We start from the raw sequence: 20,992 nt of genomic DNA, 5'->3' as shown, positions 1-20,992 counted from the left end.
AGATTTCCCCTGCACCCCTTTGTGAGGGGGTTGATGTTCTTGTACGGGCTAGATTTTCACGATCTAGCTCCCAACTCCCTTCTCCACATCTTGTCCTTCATCATCTTCTGCGAGGCCTTCCTCCGAGTCCAGCCACACTTCGGCCTATGGATAAAGGTGTTCAACGTCAAGCCCAAGGTTGTTGGCGGCGAACATGCTGACTGTGGCGGGGCCATTATCAGCAAACTGACATGGGTCCAGTGGCCGGCAGACCACTTTGTTGACACTGTCAAAATGTGGCAAAAGGAGTGGTTCTATATCACCGAGCTAAGGGGAGTCGGCTGGACGGCGGCTCCCACATTCAGATCCAGACCCCCTACCAGGCTGGCCTCATGGGCCACCATGAGTCCGGACTGCATGTGCGTTTCCCATGTGAAGGCACTGCAGAAGCGCGTCGTTAGCGTAATAGAAACCGGCGTGAAGCTAGTTGATGTTGTCCAGGTCATGCTCAACCGCCGGCTCCTCCCCTGCCAGGAGAGGGCCAAGCCAATGTGGGAGAACGAGCCCGAGGATCCGGCCACTGTGCAACACCACTTCGGCACAAACCCATGATAAAATATGGGGCCAGCTATTCAAGCCTCAGGAGAAGTGGCCGGTCGAGGAGAAGGACATCGGCCTTGACATTGCGAACCCCCAAAAGGAGGTGAGTTGCATCCATCTTCAATGTGTGTTAGGATATTCACACCGCGTACGATTCGGTCTGAACCTCTATGCGTATTTTGCAAGGCTGGATCACCAAGGCCGAGAAGATCAATGGCCCGGCGCTGCTGCCCGAAGAGTCCCAATCATAGCAGCTAGAGCAGCTGTTAGTTGTGGTGCCTTATAAGGCACCTGACAAGAAGGGCAAGAAGAAAGAGGTACCAGAGGCCAGGGAGGGCCTCCGTCGTAGGGCTCGTCTGGGCAACTGGTTCGGGGACGCTGCGGCCTCATCAGTACAGGATGGGGATGAGGATGAGGACGAGGAGGGGAGCGCCTCCTCGCACTCCAAGAAGAGGGTGGCGGCCGAGGACGTCGAAGAGGTTCAACCCCCATAGGCCCTGAAGAGGCGGTGCCAGCCCAAACTGGTCCTGCCCGATAGCTCGGACGAGGAGTCCGAAGCGTCCAAGGAGATCCTGAAGAAGGGACCCAGTGTCAAGCCCCCGGTCGGCAGGTATGGAGTTGGTATTTTTAGCTACTCTGTTTTCAGTAATTCATTCCGGTCGGAGGCTAACGCTCCAGAATTGCAGTCCCCCGTGCGACCACCCCACCGAGCAGACCTTGGAGGGGACGTCTCCGCCCGCCGAACTGGCAGACAGTGGGTCTATGTCACGCTCCACGCCTCCCCTGATCCCTGAAGAGGCCGGGGAGGTGCGGCCCCGAAGGACTCCTACTCCTCTAAACACCAAGTGGGAGGTTGACACCGTAATAGCCGAGGCTAACACCTCGGTCACCGTAGACCAGGAGGGCGCGTCCCTCCTCACCGATGCGGGAAGGGAGTCCGGTCCTTCCGGACCCCATCAGTCAGTCGCTCCCGAGCCCCCATGACCCTCGACGATACAGGTTCCTCCTTCCAGTGTAGAAGGGATTGGGGAGCCAACGCTGGCGCCGAACACCTCCAAATGGTGATGGCTGGCTGGCCGGACATGCTGGAGGAGTTGGTGAACAACTCCGTCATCGTTGATGGGCACCGCACTGTTATGAGTGCGGTCATGAAAGGTGTTCGATCCATCCAATCCGGGCTGAACGATGCCATCCAAGGCCTTCTGACGGGCTTTGAGGTAAGTCAAGTAATACTCTTTTCTCAGAAATTGGATTTAGTCCTTAGTATGCCATATCGGTAGTAGACCCCGAGACTCTGCAAGGTTTGCAAAGAAAACTTGTCCGGTTCTATAGGCCCTTTATTTGAAGTGGTGTGAATTTTTTAATGTCACATGCATCCTCTCTGGACGCAAATGCTAATGCTGCGGCGCTAGAGGAGATGGACCAGAAGCTCAAGCATTCCGATAAAGAGCTTGACCTTGTCAACAAACGGCTTGATGAGGCGCAAGGTAAGCTTTTCATTAGTGTACGTGATCACATGTTGCTAGGTACATATACACCGGACTGTGTGCTGATCATTCAATGTGCAGCTATTTCAGCTCCTGCTGCTGAGGTAGCAAGAGATCAGTCGCCGAAAAGGCTGTGGCTGAGTTAGAAGAAGCCAAGCTTTCCAGCCAAAACCACGAGGCTCGAGTGGTCGAAGTGCAGGTGAAGCTCAGGGATGCTGCCAAGAAGCTGGAGGCACTTGAAAGGGAAAATGGTAAGCAGTCATCCACGCTATCCAAGATGGAGAAAGAACTATAGGAGGTGAGGATCTAAGTGCGAGGTGTCCGGGAGGAGCTCCACCAAGTGGGGCAGATTGCAACTGGTAAGAAATACTTACTGCAGAGTGTGTTTGGAGGCAACAGGTTTGCCTTGCTGACGCGAGTCTGGCACTCCGAAGGCGTCTTCGTCGAACTTCCGAAGAGTGCGACGACTGCAGCGAAGCATTATGCTACTCACGAGGAGGACTCCACGCAGCGGCTCTTCTGGTCACAGTTTCTGGATTTCGAGCGTCCTACCCTCCTCAGCAACCAAATGAAGCAGCTGATGGAGATTCATCGGATGTCCGAGCTGGTCGTGAAGGACCTCTATGTCAATCTATGGCCTGTCGAGCCCATTCCGGACACTTACTTCGTCCTTGTGCAGAAGGTGCGGGAGGCGCCGCTCCGAATTGATGTCATGAAGTGCTCAACATGTGTTGAGGGGGCAAGGCTTGCGTTTGCGAAGACCATGGTGCATTGGCCGAAGATTAATCCAATGGACATGGACACTGGTCCTCCGCCCAAGGGAAAAGAGCATCGCCGCCCTGAGCAATACTTTGCACAAGTGATGAATGGCGCATGGGCAATAGAGGGCCAGTGTTCAAAAGATGTAATGCTTGAGTAACTATGTTAAGTTTTTATGAATTGGACCTTATGCTTTATGATGCATCCAGTTGACGTATTTTATATTGTCATGATTTTAATTTTGACTCCTACGCGGCCGTATGTTTATTCTGAAAGGTACCAGTCGCCGGCTTCAGGCCCCGGGTGAATGCCACGAGGGGTGTTTTGTCTCTGTACTATTACCCTTAGCCAACTTCTTGGTACCCGGAGGCGGTATCGCGTGAGCAAAACTAGGCAATCGGACTATTCGGTTTTACTGCTTTCACTTAGCCTTAGGAGCTTGATGGTCGGTGCTAAGGACTAGCCCCTTGTGTTTTAGAATGTACTTGGGGGCCAATGCCTGCCCTTTACGATCACGTGGTTTGTGTTAAGACAAACCCTTCGTGTGACATGACAAAATTGCCAACGATTTTTAGAGTCAAACCTCGTCATCGGATCGCTGATCAGTTCGCGCGTTCTATGTCGGTCAGTTTTCAGCTTTCTCCTCCTGAGGTACTTGACCGGGCGAGCCAGAAATACAATCGCGGGGGTTCTCCCTTTGCCCTCTTAACCGAACGGCGGAACATAAGGGGCAAGCACAGGAGCCGGGCAACCCAACTATTGACCTAAGAGATAGTTCGGAACTTGATGCATATAGTGCAATATCCGAGACACCGAACACTCAGCGGAAAGTAGCGTCGGACTCGGGGTGCCGAGCTGATAGGGAAATCGAGCTCTAGGTTAGTTAATCGGTCATGTTTTCATGACGGCTGTTCGAAGAGTGATGGGAGAATCAGAAAGGAAATAGACAATCCCAAGATGCGGATATCTGAACACCGTAAAGGTTTTTTTATTTCTCGTAGGCTCAAGATGTCTAACCGTACAATTTGAACTGCCAAGGCATTATCTGTAAAAAGGAAAAATAAATTTTACAGAGTCAAAGCCTCCACTTTTCCCTGCTGCTTGTCTGTGCCTTTGCTTCTGAGTGGTGGGGGTTGGGACCTTCGATGAAACTTTGAGGGGCGAGGATCCTGTCAATGAAGCTTTGTTCTTGAGGGGGGGGGGGGGGTTCTGGAACTGCCCCCTGGGTCGTCCAAAGACAAGGTACTTTCGAAGTTCGGGTTAGCTGAACACATGATTCAGATTTATTGATATATGCCTCATGACTGCCCATGGTATTTTGAGTTTGAAACTGTGCTGACATGGCACATGGAGCGCGAAGAATGTGGGTGTGCCGTGGCGCGCGGATCCTTATTTGCGACCAACGTATGCGGGTTCCCATGACGGGGAAGGGGTTCGAACCCGTTTACGTTCGTCTCCGGCCTTTACGGCGGGTCGACATGAGGACCTGTATGGGCCGGTTTGGTCTTTGGCCGCTAGGGCCGCAGTGTATTCTTCGGTTCAAAGTGAGCGTTCTCTGTTGCCGTTGATAGTTATGACGCCCGAAGGACCAGGCATCTTCAACTTCAGGTACACGTAATGCAGGACGACATTGAATTTAGCGAATGCTGTTCTGCAGAGGAGGGCGTGATAGCCGCTGCGAAAGGGTGCAATGTCGAAGATCAAGTCCTCGCTTCGGAAATTGTTCGGAGAGCCAAACACTACTTCAAGCGTCACAGTGCCTGTGCAGCGGGCCTCCACTCCTAGAATGACCCCCTTGAAGGTGGTGTTACTGGGTTTGAGCCTTGACGGGTCGATCCCCATCTTCCTCACCGTGTCTTCGCATATCAGCTTGAGGCTACTGCCCACCTCCATTAGGACTCTAGTGAGGTGGAATCTATCAATGATGGGGTCGAGTACTAGGGCCGCGGATCCTCCGTGGCATATGCTGGTCAGGTGATCCCTACAATTGAAAGTGATCGGACAGGCTGACCATGGTTGAACTTCGGCGCTACGGGCTCGATGGAATATACGTCTCCCAGCGCTCGCTTTCTCTCCTTATTTGGTATGTGCATTGCGTAGATCATGTTCACCGTCTTGACCTCGGAAGGGAAGGGTTTCCAGCCTCCACTCTTTGGCCCGCGGGGCTCTTCATCGTCCTCGCTTCATGGGCATCTGCCCGAGTCTTCGGCTGTGAGCTTGCCGACCTGCTTTATCACCCAACAGTTACGGTTGGAGTGGTTGGCGGGCTTCTCTTGTGTGCCGTGGATCTGGCAAGTCCTGTCCAGAATTGTGTCTAGTCTGGTTGGGCCATCGTTGTTGCCTTTAGGGGCTTTCTTTCGGGTTCCAGACTTCGGGTTTCTGAACCCGGCGTTTACTGCCGTATCCTCGCCTTCGCCATCATTGTGGCGACGTTTATTCTTGCTACGTCGCGGCTTTCCATTAGCGTCCCGAACCTCGGAGGTACCGGGCGTGTCAGGATTGGTGTTTTTATGGGCGAGCCAACTTTCTTCGCCCACACAAAAGCGGGTCATGAGAGAAGTAAGGGCTGCCATAGTTCTTGGTTTATCTTGGGTGAGCTGTCATACGAGCCATTCATCCTTGAAACTATGCTTGAAAGCGGCTAAGCCTTCGGCATCCGGGTAGTCGACAATCTGGTTCTTCTTGGTTAAGAATCGGTTCCAAAACTGCAGGGCAGACTCTCCGGGTTGTTGTGTGATGCGGTTCAGGTCATCCGCATCCGGAGGCCGGACATAAGCGCCCTAAAAGTTCGTTCGAAAAGCGTCCTCAAGCTCTTCCCCAACAGCCTATAGAGTCTTCGGGAAGGCTGTTCAACCAGTGTCGAGTTGGTCCTTTAAGCTTGAGTAGCAGATATTTGATGGCGTGGACGTCATCTCCCCGCGCCATGTGAATGTGGAGGAGGAAATCCTCTATCCATACGGCCGGGTCTGTGGTTCCGTCGTATGGTTCTATGTTCACAGGCTTGAGGCCTTTCGGGGATTGGTGTTGCATTACCCTCTCTGTGAAGCACAGGGGGTGTGCGGTGCCCCAAACTCGGGCTACATCGGGTCGGAGGTCTTCGGACATCCGAGTCCACTGCTGCTCCCGGACTCTATCTTTTCAGTTCAGCCAATCGTAATATCCTTCCCGGTGAGTGGGCGGGTCTTCTCTGGGTCCGTAGATGGACCTAGTACGGCCTCCTCGAGCGTCTAGGTCATGGAGGAGGTTGTATTTGTAAGCCGTTTGCACTTGATCCTTGTCGTGATGGGAAGGTGGGGCGGCGGGGTTTTCAGCCTCGTTAGCTTCTCTATCCCACCCTCTAGGGGGCGGTCTGGCTGTTCGGCCCGTGTATATGTTAAATGTGTTGGCTCTACGACCACGTCATCAAAATGCAGCAGCAATCTTTGCTTGGGATAGCTTTTGATCAGCTCTCCGTGGTCGTACCCTTCTTCGGCGGCTAGGACTTTGGTCCATCGATCATTGAGGGTATCCTGTTCGGCCATGATTTTCGCTTTTGTTTCTTCAGGCTGCGGGCAGTGGCTAGAAGCCTCTGCTTGAACCGTTATTGCTCTTGTGGGTCTTTGGGGACGATGAAATCGTCATCTCCGAGACTGGCTCCTCTTCAGAGGATGGGAGCTAGTTGCTGTCTTCGGAGTCCTTGGGGTTTTCTGGGTTGAACTAGTCCTCCTGCCCCGCTGGGTCATCCTGATGATGTTCGTTAGCTATGGCTCCGGCGAGGTCATTCGTATTATTCGTGGTGTCGTTCTCCGCAGAGTCCACATTGCTCGCATGACTTCGACGTGGCTTAGATCGACAACGCTGTCTCTGGCGTTTGGGCGGCACATCTCCGGGCTTATCTCGGTCCTGATTGGGAGTGCCATCGCCGTCCTTGGGGGTGCCCACCATGTAAATATCGTAGGTGGACGTGGCCGACCAGCGGCCGGTGATGGGGGGGGGGGTGCAACATCGGTATTAGCCGTGGCTCCGCTATCTTCGTCCATGTATTCAGTGTTTTCTGAATTATAATCTAGCATATCGGTTAAATCATCGACAGTGGCTACCAAATGGGTGGTGGGTGGGACGTAAAATTCCCCATGGTACGCCTCGAAGGGCTGATGGTTTTGGGCGGAGGGTAAGCCCTCCTGGATGGTCATTTTCTGGATTCGGTCTAGTGCCTCGTTCAACATAGCAAGGGTCGCCGAATTTGAGGGCTCTAGGCCAAATTCCGTTGTAACATGGTGGGGGCAATCCATGCCCTACCGGTCCTTGGTTTCCACGAGCCGAGCTGAACTCAGGGTACGGTGCCGGATCCTTGAGGGGGTCCGAATTGTCACCGGGGACTAAGGACGGGCCTTGGTTTCTGCATATGGTTTCCATGCCAGGATTCGAGTTCAAGCTGCTTCGGGCCGGGGCGACCCCTGGCCGTCGGTTGCCCGCTCGTCATAAGGGCTTAAGGCCAGAGGAATGTTGTGACGGAAAGGTTTGGCCGAGATTGAATCTTGGCCTCCGCTTCCTGATTATGCCTCGGAGGCCGAGGATAGGCCTTCCACAGACACGACGGATATGGCCAAAGGTGGTGTCTGGCCCCCGCTTAAAGCGGAGCCCTCCTGGCATGAAGTTGTTCGGAGGGTGGGGGCCGATCTGTGGATTGGATCAGAGGGGGACTCCAGAGCGGGCACGACGAGGCCTGCGAGAGTGCGAAAGGGGGTAGTGAATCCGGTGAAGACCAGATCGCCCCGCGTGTCTGCAACGTATTCCAGATTACCAAATCGAATTCGGTGTTCAAGAGCAAAGTTGTTGAGCTGATTCAAACGACCAGTCGGGTCGGCGTGCAACACGATGCTACCAAACGTGAAGAGTTGATCGGGGACAAACAAGTCCCCAGATTCGATTCCTTTTCCTACGATTAGGCGAGCCATCGATCCTTTGGGCGACCCCACAGTGGAACTCTCAACTGAAACGCCAATGTCGGTGTCAGAACCTGCAGGTCTTGGGGTAGGGGTCTCGAACTGTGGATCTAGAATGGATGGGGAATAGGGGACGATGAACACGGTGTTTACCCAGGTTCAGGCCCTCTCAAAGAGGTAATAGCCTACATCCTACTTGATTATATGGGATGTAAAGTATGGTTTAATGAGTAGATCTACCTCGAGATCAGCATGAGCTAAACCCTTAGGTGATGGGGTGATGTATATCTCTCTCCTAAAGACTACAACCCTCGGTTTATATAGACACCGGTAGGTTTAGGGTTACCAGAGATAGATTACAATGAGGGAAAAAGAGATCATGTCTATCATTGACTTGGAGGACACACCACGGCTTCATAGATCTCCCGTTGCTATGTGGCTTTACCAGTCCGGCCCATATCTAATGGGCCGATGCCCCGAGGACGCCTTAGTCCATGACTCCCTCACCTCTTCTAACCTTCTTGGGTGGTTCTTTTGTTGGGTCAGTTGGGTCACCGGTTTCTTCCACGGTGGATTGGGCGGTGGTCTTGGCTATGAAGAGGTTCCACTTCAGTTTTCCTTTCAAGTTCAACCAACAATGCATGATGGTGAAGTTTTGCTTCCCTAACTTCTTGAACACCGTACATGCACGAGAAGGCTACAATGAAACATTATCAACAAAACTATGCATATCCGGCCGATGATCAACAAACCTATGCATATGCAGCTAAAAGACTATGCATAGCCAGCTACAGATTGATACGTCTCCAACGTATCTATAATTTTTGATAGTTCCATGCTATTATAGCACCAATCATGTTTTATATTCATTTATATGATATTTTGTATCATTGTTTTAGAACTAACCTATTAACCTAGTGCCCAGTGCTAGTTGCTGTTTTTTGCTTGTTTTTGGCTTTTCAAAAAATCAATATCAAACGAAGTCCAAACACGATGAAACTTTACGGTGACTTATTCTGGACCAGAAGGGACCCACGAAGATTTGGGAGAGGACCAGAAGTGTCACGAGGGAGCGAAAAGCTCACTAGGCACGCCCCGGGGGCGCCTCCTGAGCTTGTGGGCCCCTCGTGGCACCTCTTGACCTAATTCCGCCTCTATAAATTCTCAAATATTCCCACTATACCAGAAGGCCACCCGGAACACATTTTCTGTTGCCGCAAGCTTCTGTTCTTTCATGATCCCATCTAGAGGCCTTTTTCAGTAATCTGCCAGAAGGGGAATTGATAACGTGCGGCTTCTACATTATCCTTGTTGCCTTCCGATTATGCGTGAGTAGTTCACCACAGACCTACAGGTCCATAGCTAGTAGCTAGATGGCTTCTTATCTCTCTTTGATCTTTAATACAATGTTCTCCTCGATGTTCGTCGAGTTCTGTTCAATGTAATCTTCTTTAGCGGTGTGTTTGTTGGGATCCAATGAATTGTGGGTTTATGATCTGAACATTCATGAGAAGTAATTGAGTCTTTTCTGAACTTTATTATGCATGATTGTTATAGGTTTCTATTTCTCTCTGATCTATCCATTTGGTTTGGCCAATTAGATTGATTTATCTTTAGTGGAAGAGGTGCTTTGTAATGGGTTCAATCTTGCGGTGCTCTATCCTAGTGACAGAAAGGGACAAGACACATATTTGTATTGTTGCCATTAGGGTAAAATGATGGGGTTTACTTTGTCTACGGCATGTCATCTTGCTTAAGGTGGTACTTTGTTTTTATTAACTTAATACCCTAGACGCATGCTGGATAGCGGTCGATGGGTGGAGTAATAGTAGTAGATGCATGCTGGAGTCGGTGTACCTATCAAGTACCTACGCACAAACTATCATCTACTTGCTCTACTTTTTATTTGCCGTTGCCTCTCGTTTCATCTCCCCCACAAATATATTTTTGTTTACTCATTTGTTTGCTTTGTCGCTATGTCTCAAGAACACACTAAGTTGTGTGATTTCTGAGATACTAATAATAATGCTTTTATTAGTACTGCAATTTCTCTTCCTGCCACTAGTGCGGAGACATGTGATATTAATGCTGCTTTGCTAAATCTTGTTATGAAAGAACAATTTTCTTGTAGTCCTAATGAAGATGTTGTATCCCATCGTAACACTTTCATTGAATTATGTGATACGCAAAATAAAAATGATGTGGATAATGATATTTTTAAATTGAAATTATTTCAATTCTCACTACGAGATTATGCTAAAACTTGGTTTTCATCCTTGCCTCGAAATAGTATTGATTCTTGGGATAAGTGTAAGGATGCTTTTATTGCCAAGTATTTTCCTCCCGCTAAAACTATTTCTCTTAGAAATCAAATTACTAATTTTAAGCAACTTGAGCATGTTACACAATCTTGGGAAAGTATGAAACTAATGATAAGAAATTGTCCCACTCATGGTTTAAGTTTATGGATGACTATACAAAATTTCTATGCGGGTCTAAACTTTGTTTCTAGAAATCTTCTAGACTCTGTTGTAGGTGCTACTTTTATGGAAATCACATTGGGAAAAGCTACAAAACTCCTTGACAATATAATGGAAAATTACTCTGAATGGCATACAAAAAGAGCTCCAATGTTAAGAAGGTAAATTCTGTCAAAGAAATTACTACCTTGAGTGATAAAATGGATGCTCTTATGAAATTGGTTGATAATAAATGCTCATGTTAATCCTAATGATGTGCCATTATCTACTTTGATTGAGAAAAATAATGATGCGGTTGATGTGAATTTTGTCTCTAGAAATAATTTCAATAACACTTCTTATAGAGGTAATTTTAATCCTAGACTGTATCCCGGAAATTCCTTTAATACTTATGGAAACTCCTATGGAAATAATAATAATAATAGGATACCTACTGATCTTGAAAGCAATATTAAATAATTCATTAATTCTCAAAAAAAATGCGATGGTAGAAGAAAAACTGGACAAAGTTGATAATATGGCTAGGAACATGGATAGAATTGCTCATGATGTGGAAACTCATAAATCCAAATTTTTGCCACCTAAGCATGATATTAATGAGTCCATTGAAGCTATCTATGTCCCCATTAATGAAAGTAAAGAGAGAACCGCTAGGTTGAGAGCTAAGCGAGAATTCCTAGAAAAGGCCATTCCGCCCGATTTTTACCGTAATCATGATGAAGATATTAAAATGATTTGCGTCTCACCTATTGAATCTTTATTTACTAATATAAAACTTGATGAAAAAGGGACTGGAGATGATTCAAATATATCTAGAAGGCGTCCCGATTGTTCAGAGGGTGATGATCTTAGTGATAAAAATAATAAAAGTGGGTTTGGAGAGGTCAAGACTGTAACTAATGACGTGCCCACTACTTTGGATTATAGGGACTTTAATTGTGATAGTTATTCTTTAATAGAGTGTATTTCCTTTTGTCAATCCATGATAAATTCACCCAATGCTTATGAACAAAATAGATTTCACTAAACATATTGTAGAAGCTATGATGAAAGCTCGTGAAGAAAAGCTAGAGTTGGAGGTTTCAATACCTAGGAAATTGCATGATGAATGGGAACCTACTATGAAAGTAAAGATTAAAGTTTATGAATGTAATGCTCTATGTGATTTAGGTGCTAGCATTTTTACTATACCAAAATCCTTATGTGATCTGCTAGGCCTTGTTGATATGGATAAATGTTCCCTTAATTTGCACTTAGTGAATTCAACTATTAAGAAACAATTGGGTAGAATAAATGATGTGCTTATTCTTGCTAATGGAAATTATGTGCCCGTGGATTTCATTGTGCTTTATATTGAATGTAATCCGGCTTTTCCTATAATACTTGGTAGGTCTTTCCTACGAACCATATGTGCTATTATTGATATGAAAGAAGGAAACAAACGGTTCCAATTTCCATTAAAGAAAGGAATGGAACACTTCCCTAGAAAGATAATTAATCCACCATATGAATCAACTATGAGGGCCACCATATGAATCACTTATTTTTCTTGTTTTATTTTCTATTTTTGAGTGTCCACACAATTATGCTACTGTTATGATTGTGTTTTTATGTTTTAGTTAGTTTTTGTGCCAAGTAAATCCTTTGGGATGATTTGGTTGATAGTTGATTTGATTCTGTGAAAAAACAGACACTTTTGCACCCAGTGCAAGAATTTTTAAAATTTACTGGAATCTGGTAAAATTCTAAAAAAAATTAAACATGAATTATTTAAAAATTCCCACGTTATCCTAATTTTTCAGAATTTTTGGAGTTAAAGAAGTATTGCATTTGTTTAGATCATTACAGTCTGTTCTGTGTTTGACAGATTCTGTTTCATTGCATAGTTTGCTTGTTTTAATGATGCTATGGATTATATCGGGGGGTATTAGTCATGGAGAAGTTAGAATGTAGTAGGTATTATGCAATAATAAAATATGAATGGCTTCATAACAGTACCTAAAGTTTATGATTTGCTTGTTATACTAACGGATCTCACGAGGTTTCTGTTGAGTTTTATGTGCTGAAGTTTTCAAGTTTTGGGTGAGATCACGATGGATGAAGGAATATGGAGTGACAAGACCCTAAGCTTCGGGATGCCCAAGGCACCCCAAGTTAATATTCAGCCAAGCATCTAAGCTTGGGGACGCCCCGGATGGCATCCCCTCTTTGTCTACAATCCATCGGTATATTACTTGGAGCTATATTTTTATTCATCACATGATATGAGTTTTGCTTGGAGCGTCTTGTATTATAGTAGCCTTTGATTTGTTTGCTTTTTAGTTTGCCACATCATTGTTTGCTGCACACACCTTTTGATAAGACACACATTTATTCATGATTTGTTAGAATACTCTATGTGCTTCACTTATATCTTTTGAGCTAAGCAGTTGCTCTAGTGCTTCACTTATATCTTTTAGAGCACAGAGGTGGTTATATTTTAAAGAAATAGTTGCACTCTCATGTTTCACTTATATCTTTTTGAGAGTCTAATAAATAGTAATGGCAATATGCACATGTTATTAAATTGGTCCTGATATGATAGATATTCAAGAGGGATATAATAAAAACTTTCATGTAAATCACTGAATATGATAAGTTTGATTCCTTGCAATAGTTTTGCGATATTGAGATGGTAATATGCGGTAGGTACTAGTGAATGATTGTGGTTTTGTAAGAATATTGGTGTTAAGGTTTGTGATTCCTCAAGCATGCTCGTATAGTCTCTAGTTATGCTAAGAATTTGGAGCATGATTTATTATTGAGTGTCTTCCTTTGCATGAGGGTCAAGGCATGCAATGGTTAACTCCTACAAACCTCACCCCTAGGGGCATGCTGATACGTCTCCAATGTATCTATAATTTTTTATTGTTAAATGCTATCATATTATCAATCTTGGATGTTTATTATGCAGTTATGTATCATTTATTTGGAATAACCTATTAGCCTAGTGCCTAGTGCCAATTGCTGTTTTTTGCTTGTTTTTGGATTTTCAGAAAATCAGCACCAAACGGAGAGCAGATGCTACGAAACTTCTTTGACAATTTTTTCTGGACTAGAAGGGGCCCTAGAAGCTTCGGGAGAAGACCTAAAGCATCACGAGGGAGTGACAAGCCTGCCAGGCACGCCTCCTAGATTTGTGGGCCCCTCGTGGCCCTCTTGACCTAATTCCAGCTCTATAAGTTCCCAAATATTCCCAATACATTAGAGAGCTACCCACAATACTTTTTCCGCCACCGCAAGTTTCTATTCTTCGGAGAACCCATTTGCAGACCTTTTCCGCTACTTTGCCGGAATGGGAATCAATCACGAAGGGCCTCTACATCAACCTAGCTTCCTTACCGATGATGTGTGAGTAGTTTACCACAGACCTACGGGTCCATATAAGGTAGCTAGATGGCTTCTTCTCTCTATTGATCTTCAATACAATGTTCTCCTCGATGTTCTTGGAGATATATTTGATGTAATGTTTTTTGCGGTGTGTTTGTTGGGATCTGATGAATTGTGGGTTTATGATTAGATTATTCATGAATATTATTTGAGTCTTCTTTGAACACTTTTATGCATGATTGTTATAGCTTTTTATTTCTCTCTGATCTATCCATTTGGTTTGCCAACTAGATTGATTTATCTTGCAACGGCAGAGGTGCTTTTGTGATGGGTTCGATCCTGCGTTGCTCAATCCCGGTGACAGAAAGGGACATGAGACATATTTGTATCGTTTCCATTAAGGATAAAAATATGGGGTTTATTCATATTGATTGGGTTTAGTTTGTCTACATCGTGTCATCTTGCGTAAGGCGCTACTCTGTTTTTATTAACTTAATACCCTAGATGCATGCTGGATAGCGGTCGATGGATTGAGTAATAGTAGTAAATGCAGGCATGCGTCGGTCTACTTGTCTCGAACGTGATGCCTATATACATGATCTTTGCCTTGAATACAGTCATAACTATGCGCTTTTCTATCAATTGCCCAATAGTTATTTGTGTACTCATCGTATGCTATGTGTTCGAGAGAGAAGCCTCTAGTGAAAACTATGGCCCCGGGTCTATTTTTATCATATATATATATATATATATATATATATATATATATATATATATATATATATAACCAAAAATATCATTGCTGCAATTTTTATCTTTTCTTTGCAATTGATGTATCTACCACTAGAAGATTTTATCCTTGCAAGTAACGAGTTCAAGGGGATTGACGAACCTCTTGCCTGCGTTGGGCGCAAGTATTTGCTTTTGTGTGCCCATGTGTTGTTCAGGAGGCTTTGTGTGATTTGATACGTCTCCAACGTATCTATAATTTATATTGCTCCATGCTATATTATCTTCTGTTTTGGACATTATTGGGCTTTATTATTCACTTTTATATTATGTTTGGGACTAACCTATTAACCGGAGGCCCAACCCAGAATTGCTGTTTTTTGCCTATTTCAGAGTTTCGTAGAAAAAGAATATCAAACGGAGACCAAACGGAATGAAACCTTCGGGAACGTGATTTTTGGAACGAACATGATCCAGGAGACTTGGACCCTAAGTCAGAGAAGCTTCCAGGAAGCCACGAGGTAGGGGGGCGCGCCTACCCCCCCCCCCAGGCGCGCCCTCCACCCTCGTGGGCCCCCTGTTGCTCCGCCGACGTACTCCTTCCTCCTATATATACCTACGTACCCCCAAACGATCAGATACGGAGCCAAAAACCTAATTCCACTGCCGCAACCTTCTGTACCCACGAGATCCCATCTTGGGGCCTGTTCCGGAGCTCCGCCGGAGGGGGCATCGATCACGGAGGGCTTCTACATCAACACCATAGCCTCTTCGATGATGTGTGAGTAGTTTACCTCAGACCTTCGGGCATATAGTTATTAGCTAGATGGCTTCTTCTCTCTTTTTGGATCTCAATACAATGTTCTCCCCCTCTCTCGTGGAGATCTATTCGATGTAATCTTCTTTTGCGGTTTGTTTGTTGAGACCGATGAATTGTGGGTTTATGATCAAGTTTATCTATGAACAATATTTGAATCTTCTGAATTCTTTTATGTATGATTGGTTATCTTTGCAAGTCTCTTCGAATTATCAGTTTGGGTTGGCCTACTAGATTGATCTTTCTTGCAATGGGAGAAGTGCTTAGCTTTGGGTTCAATCTTGCGGTGTCCTTTCCCAGTGACAGTAGGGGCAGCAAGGCACGTATTGTATTGTTGCCATCGAGGATAACAAGCTGGGGGTTTTATCATATTGCATGAATTTATCCCTCTACATCATGTCATCTTGCTTAAAGCGTTACTCTGTTCTTATGAACTTAATACTCTAGATGCATGCTGGATAGCGGTCGATGTGTGGAGTAATAGTAGTAGATGCAGGCAGGAGTCGGTCTACTTGTTTCGGACGTGATGCCTATATACATGATCATACCTAGATATTCTCATAACTATGCTCAATTCTATCAATTGCTCAACAGTAATTTGTTCACCCACCGTAAAATACTTATGCTCTTGAGAGAAGCCACTAGTGAAACCTATGGCCCCCGGGTCTATCTTCATCATATTAATCTTCCATCACTTAGTTATTTCTGTTGCTTTTTACTTTGCTTTTATTTTGCTTTGCATCTTTATCATAAAAATACCAAAAATATTATCCTATCATATCTATCAGATCTCACTCTCGTAAGTGACCGTGTAGGGATTGACAACCCCTTATCGCGTTGGTTGCGAGGATTTATTTGTTTTGTGTAGGTGCGAGGGACTCGCGCGTAGCCTCCTACTGGATTGATACCTTGGTTCTCAAAAATTGAGGGAAATACTTACACTACTTTGCTGCATCACCCTTTCCTCTTCAAGGGAAAAGCAACGCAGTGCTCAAGAGGTGTAGCAAGATGGATTTCTGGCGCCGTTGCCGGGGAGGTCTACACAAAAGTCAACATACCAAGTACCCATCACAAACCCTCATCTCCCGCATTACATTATTTGGCATTTGCCTCTCGTTTTCCTCTCCCCCACTGCACCTTTGCCATTTTATTCGCCCTTCTTCCGTTCGTTCTTTTGTTTGCTTGTGTTACCATGTGCCTTCTATTTGCTTGCATCTTTGCTTGCTAAAAATCTATTGTTATGGATCCACTTAAAGTGTTCTACTTGGATCATCTTCGATCCTTATGCGCTCGTGCTGAAACCCCAACTAGCCTAGTTGATGGGAAATCTTTAGATGAGCATGCTCATTTTGTGCGTCACCGTTTGTCTGAAAAAGGGAGACTCTTATGGAATCAAATAAATAGATTGCTGTGTTATGCTTGGAATCTTTGTGAAATTTGTGATTTTACTTGTTGCTCTAAGAACCCTAAAAAACACCTTCCCTACCTTTGTGAGTTTAATGAAATTGAAATCTTATCTTCTTATGCAAAGGGTGTTTATAGTTACTATGATATCGAACAAATTGAAGAATTTGTTGCTTTTAAGGGTGCGTATGAAGTTGCTTCTTTGATTGAAAAGTATGATATTACTCTCTACGAATCTGAAAATTTTGACATACTTAAATATTGCTATGAAAATTATGCTCATAATGTCTATGTCAAAGAATTTATTGAGAGAATGACCGTTGCTTTGGAAGAGAATAATGATATGCATGAATCTATAGATAATGATGATTCCGATGATTTGATTGAAATATCCCTTGATGAACATGAAGCTTGCTATTCTTGTGGCCATGATGCCAATATGTATGAAGATGAATTTGCTATAGTTCATTATGTTAAACATGAGATCGTTGCAATTGCACCCATACTTGGTAGTTCCTTCAATGAAAAGCATGATTGCAATGATGTTATCATAAATTCTATTGATTTCAGTTGTGCTAATAATATGCAAAACCATAAGCTTGGGGATGCTAGTTTTGCTATATCCTCTACTTGTTGCAATGATCATGATTGGGGTGATTCTTCTTTTGAACTTGAAAATTTATTTAAGCCTCATGATGAATATGAGATTGATAATAATGTTTGCAATAATATTGAAAGTGGGTTTGGAAGAGTGTCAACTTTAGATCCCACATATTTGGAGAATGTTCAATCTTATAGTATTTTTGATAAAAGTGGGTTTGGAGAGGTCATGACTTTAGTTAATGTTAATCCCACTATTTTGGAAAAGTGTCAACTTTGCATGCATGTGGATCGTGTTGAAAATATTTATTGTGATAGCTATTTTGTTGAATTTTCTTATGATCCCACATGTAATTATTATGAGAGAGGAAAATATGGTTGGAGAAATTTTCATGTTACTAAATTACCTCTCGTTATGTTGAGATTGCTATTGTTTCTCACTTCTTCCTTGCATACGCTAGTATTTGCTTGTCTTGATAATTTGTTTCCCTATAAGATGCCTATGCATAGGAAGTATGTTAGACTTAGATGTGTTTTTGGCATGCTTTATGATGCTCTCTTTGTGCTTCAATTCTTGTCTTTAATATGAGCATCATCGAAATTATCAATGCCTAGCTAGGGGCGTTAAACGATAGCGCTTGTTGGGAGGCAACCCAATTTTATTTTTAGTTTTTTTGATTTTTGCTTATGTTTAGGAATAAATATTTGATCTAGCCTCTGGTTAGATGTGTTTTATGTTTTAATTAGTGTTTGTGCCAAGTTAAACCTATAGGATCTTCTTGGATGATAGTTATTTGATCTTGCTGTAATTTCCAGAAACTTTCTGTTCACGAAAATAATTGTTAAAAATCACCAGAACGTGATAAAATATTGATTCCAATTGCTGATGATCAATAAACAAATTGTCTAGGTCGTCCTATTTTGGCTGATTTTTTGAGTTCCAGAAGTTTGCGTTAGTTACAGATTACTACAGACTGTTCTGTTTTTGACAGATTCTTTTTTTCGTGTGTTGTTTGCTTATTTTGATGAATCTATGGCTAGTAAAATAGTTTATAAACCATATAGAAGTTGGAATACAGTAGGTTTAACACCAATATAAATAAAGAATGAGTTCATTACAGTACCTTGAAGTGGTCTTTTGTTTCTTTCGCTAACGGAGCTCACGAGATTTTCTGTTGAGTTTTGTGTTGTGAAGTTTTCAAGTTTTGGGTGAAAGATTTGATGGATTATGGAACAAGGAGTGGCAAGAGCCTAAGCTTTGGGATGCCCATGGCACTCCCAAGATAATCTAAGGACACCAAAAAGCCAAAGCTTGGGGATGCCCCGGAAGGCATCCCCTCTTTCGTCTACTTCCATCGGTAACTTTACTTGGAGCTATATTTTTATTCACCACATGATATGTGTTTTGCTTGGAGCGTCTTGTATGATTTGAGTCTTTGCTTTTAGTTTACCACAATCATCCTTGCTGTACACACCTTTTGAGAGAGACACACATGATTCGGAAATTATTAGAATACTCTATGTGCTTCACTTATATCTTTTGAGTTATATATTTTTGCTCTAGTACTTCACTTATATCTTTTAGAGCACGGTGGTGGATTTGTTTTATAGAAACTATTGATCTCTCATGCTTCACTTAGATTATTTTGAGAGTCTTAAATAGCATGGTAATTTATTTAAATAATCCTAATATGCTAGGTATTCAAGATTAGTAAAAACTTTCTTATGAGTGTGTTGAATACTAAGAGAAGTTTGATGCTTGATGATTGTTTTGAGATATGGAGGTAGTGATATTAAAGTTGTGCTAGTTGTGTAGTTGTGAATTTGAGAGATACTTGTGTTAAAGCTTGTGATTCTCGTAGCATGCACGTATGGTGAACCGTTATGTGATGAAGTCGGAGCATAATTTATTTATTGATTGTCTTCCTTATGAGTGGCGGTCGGAGACGAGCGATGGTCTTTTCCTACCAATCTATCCCCCTAGGAGCATGCACGTAATACTTTGCTTTGATAACTTGTAGATTTTTGCAATAAGTATATGAGTTACTTATGACTAATGTTGAGTCCATGGATTATACGCAGTTTCTTCCTTCCACCATTGCTAGCCTCTCTAATACTGCGCACTTTTCGCCGGTATCATACACCCACCATAAACTTCCTCAAAACAGCCACCATACCTACCTATCATGGCATTTCCATAGCCATTCCGAGATATATTGCCATGCAACTTACCACCGTTCCGATTATTATGACATGCTCCATCATTGTCATATTGCTTTGCATGATCATGTAGTGGACATCGTATTTGTGGCAAAGCCACCGTTCATAATTCTTTCATACATGTCACTCTTGATTCATTGCATATCCCGGTACACCGCCGGAGGCATTCACATAGTCATATTTTGTTCTAAGTATTGAGTTGTAAGTAAATAAAAGTGTGATGATCATCATTTTTAGAGCATTGTCCCAAGTGAGGAAAGGATGATGGAGACTATGATTCCCCCACAAGTCGGGATGAGACTCCGGACGGAAAAAAAGGAGGCCATAAAAAAAAGGCCCAAATAAAAAAAATTATGAGAGAAAAAGAGAGAAGGGACAATGCTACTATCCTTTTACCACACTTGTGCTTCAAAGTAGCACCATGATCTTCATTTTATAGAGTCCCCTATGATATCACTTTCATATACTGGTGGGAATTTTTCATTATAGAACTTGGCTTGTATATTCCAATGATGGGCTTCCTCAAAATGCCCTAGGTCTTCGTGAGCAAGCGAGTTGGATGCACACCCACATAGTTTCTTTTGTTGAGCTTTCATATACTTATAGCTCTAGTGCATCCGTTTCATGGAAATCCCTACTCACTCACATTGATATCTATTGATGGGCATCTCCATAGCCCATTGATATGCCTAGTTGATGTGAGACTATCTTCTCCTTTTTGTCTTCTCTACAACCACCATTCTATTCCACATATAGTGTTATGTCCATGGCTCACGCTCATGTATTGTGTGAAGATTGAAAAAGTTTGAGAACGTCAAAAGTATGAAACAATTGCTTGGCTTGTGTGGTTAAGATAGAGCATAGCCAGACTATATGATTTTGTAGGGATAACTTTCTTTGGCCATGTTATTTTGAGAAGACATACTTGCTTAGTTAGTATGCTTGAAGTATTATTATTTCTATGTCAATATTGAACTTTTATCTTGAATCTTTCGGATCTGAATATTCATACCACAATTAAGAAGAATTACATTGAAATTATGCCTAGTAGCATTCCACATCAAAAATTCTGTTTTTATCATTTACCTACTCCAGGACGAGCAAGAATTAAGCTTGGGGATGCTTGATATGTCTCCAACATATCTATAATTTTTGATTGCTCCATGCTATATTATCTTCTGTTTTGGACATTATTGGGCTTTATTATTCACTTTTATATTATTTTTGGGACTAACCTATTAACCGGAGGCCCAGCCCAGAATTGCTTTTTTTGCCTATTCCAGAGTTTCACAGAAAAAGAATATCAAACGGAGTCCAAACGGAATGAAACCTTCGGGAACGTGATTTTTGGAACGAACATGATCCAGGAGACTTGGACCCTAAGTCAGAGAAGCTTCCAGGAAGCCATGAGGTAGGGGGGCGCGCCCTCCACCCTCGTGGGCCCCCTGTTGCTCCACCGATGTACTCCTTCCTCCTATATATACCTACGTACCCCCAGACGATCAGATACGGAGCCAAAAACCTAATTCCACCGCTGCAACCTTCTGTACCCACGAGATCCCATCTTGGGGCCTGTTCCGGAGCTCCGCCGGAGGGGGCATCGATCACGGAGGGCTTCTACAT

The 20,992-nt window shown here is 43.8% G+C and overlaps 1 protein-coding gene across 1 annotated transcript; it reads right to left on the bottom strand.

Moving 5' to 3' along the window:
* Positions 1-4,364: 4,364 nt before the first annotated feature.
* LOC141025929 (uncharacterized) lies at positions 4,365-4,718 on the bottom strand. Its single transcript, XM_073501864.1, has one exon. It carries the CDS (start codon positions 4,716-4,718, stop codon positions 4,365-4,367), a length of 354 nt encoding a protein of 117 aa, XP_073357965.1.
* Positions 4,719-20,992: the final 16,274 nt, after the last annotated feature.

Source organism: Aegilops tauschii, chromosome 6 (genome assembly GCF_002575655.3).
Source record: "Aegilops tauschii subsp. strangulata cultivar AL8/78 chromosome 6, Aet v6.0, whole genome shotgun sequence".
Lineage (NCBI taxonomy): Eukaryota > Viridiplantae > Streptophyta > Magnoliopsida > Poales > Poaceae > Aegilops > Aegilops tauschii.
The sequence above is the reverse complement of the archived record's forward strand: the minus strand, read 5'-3'. Positions and strand labels throughout refer to the sequence as shown.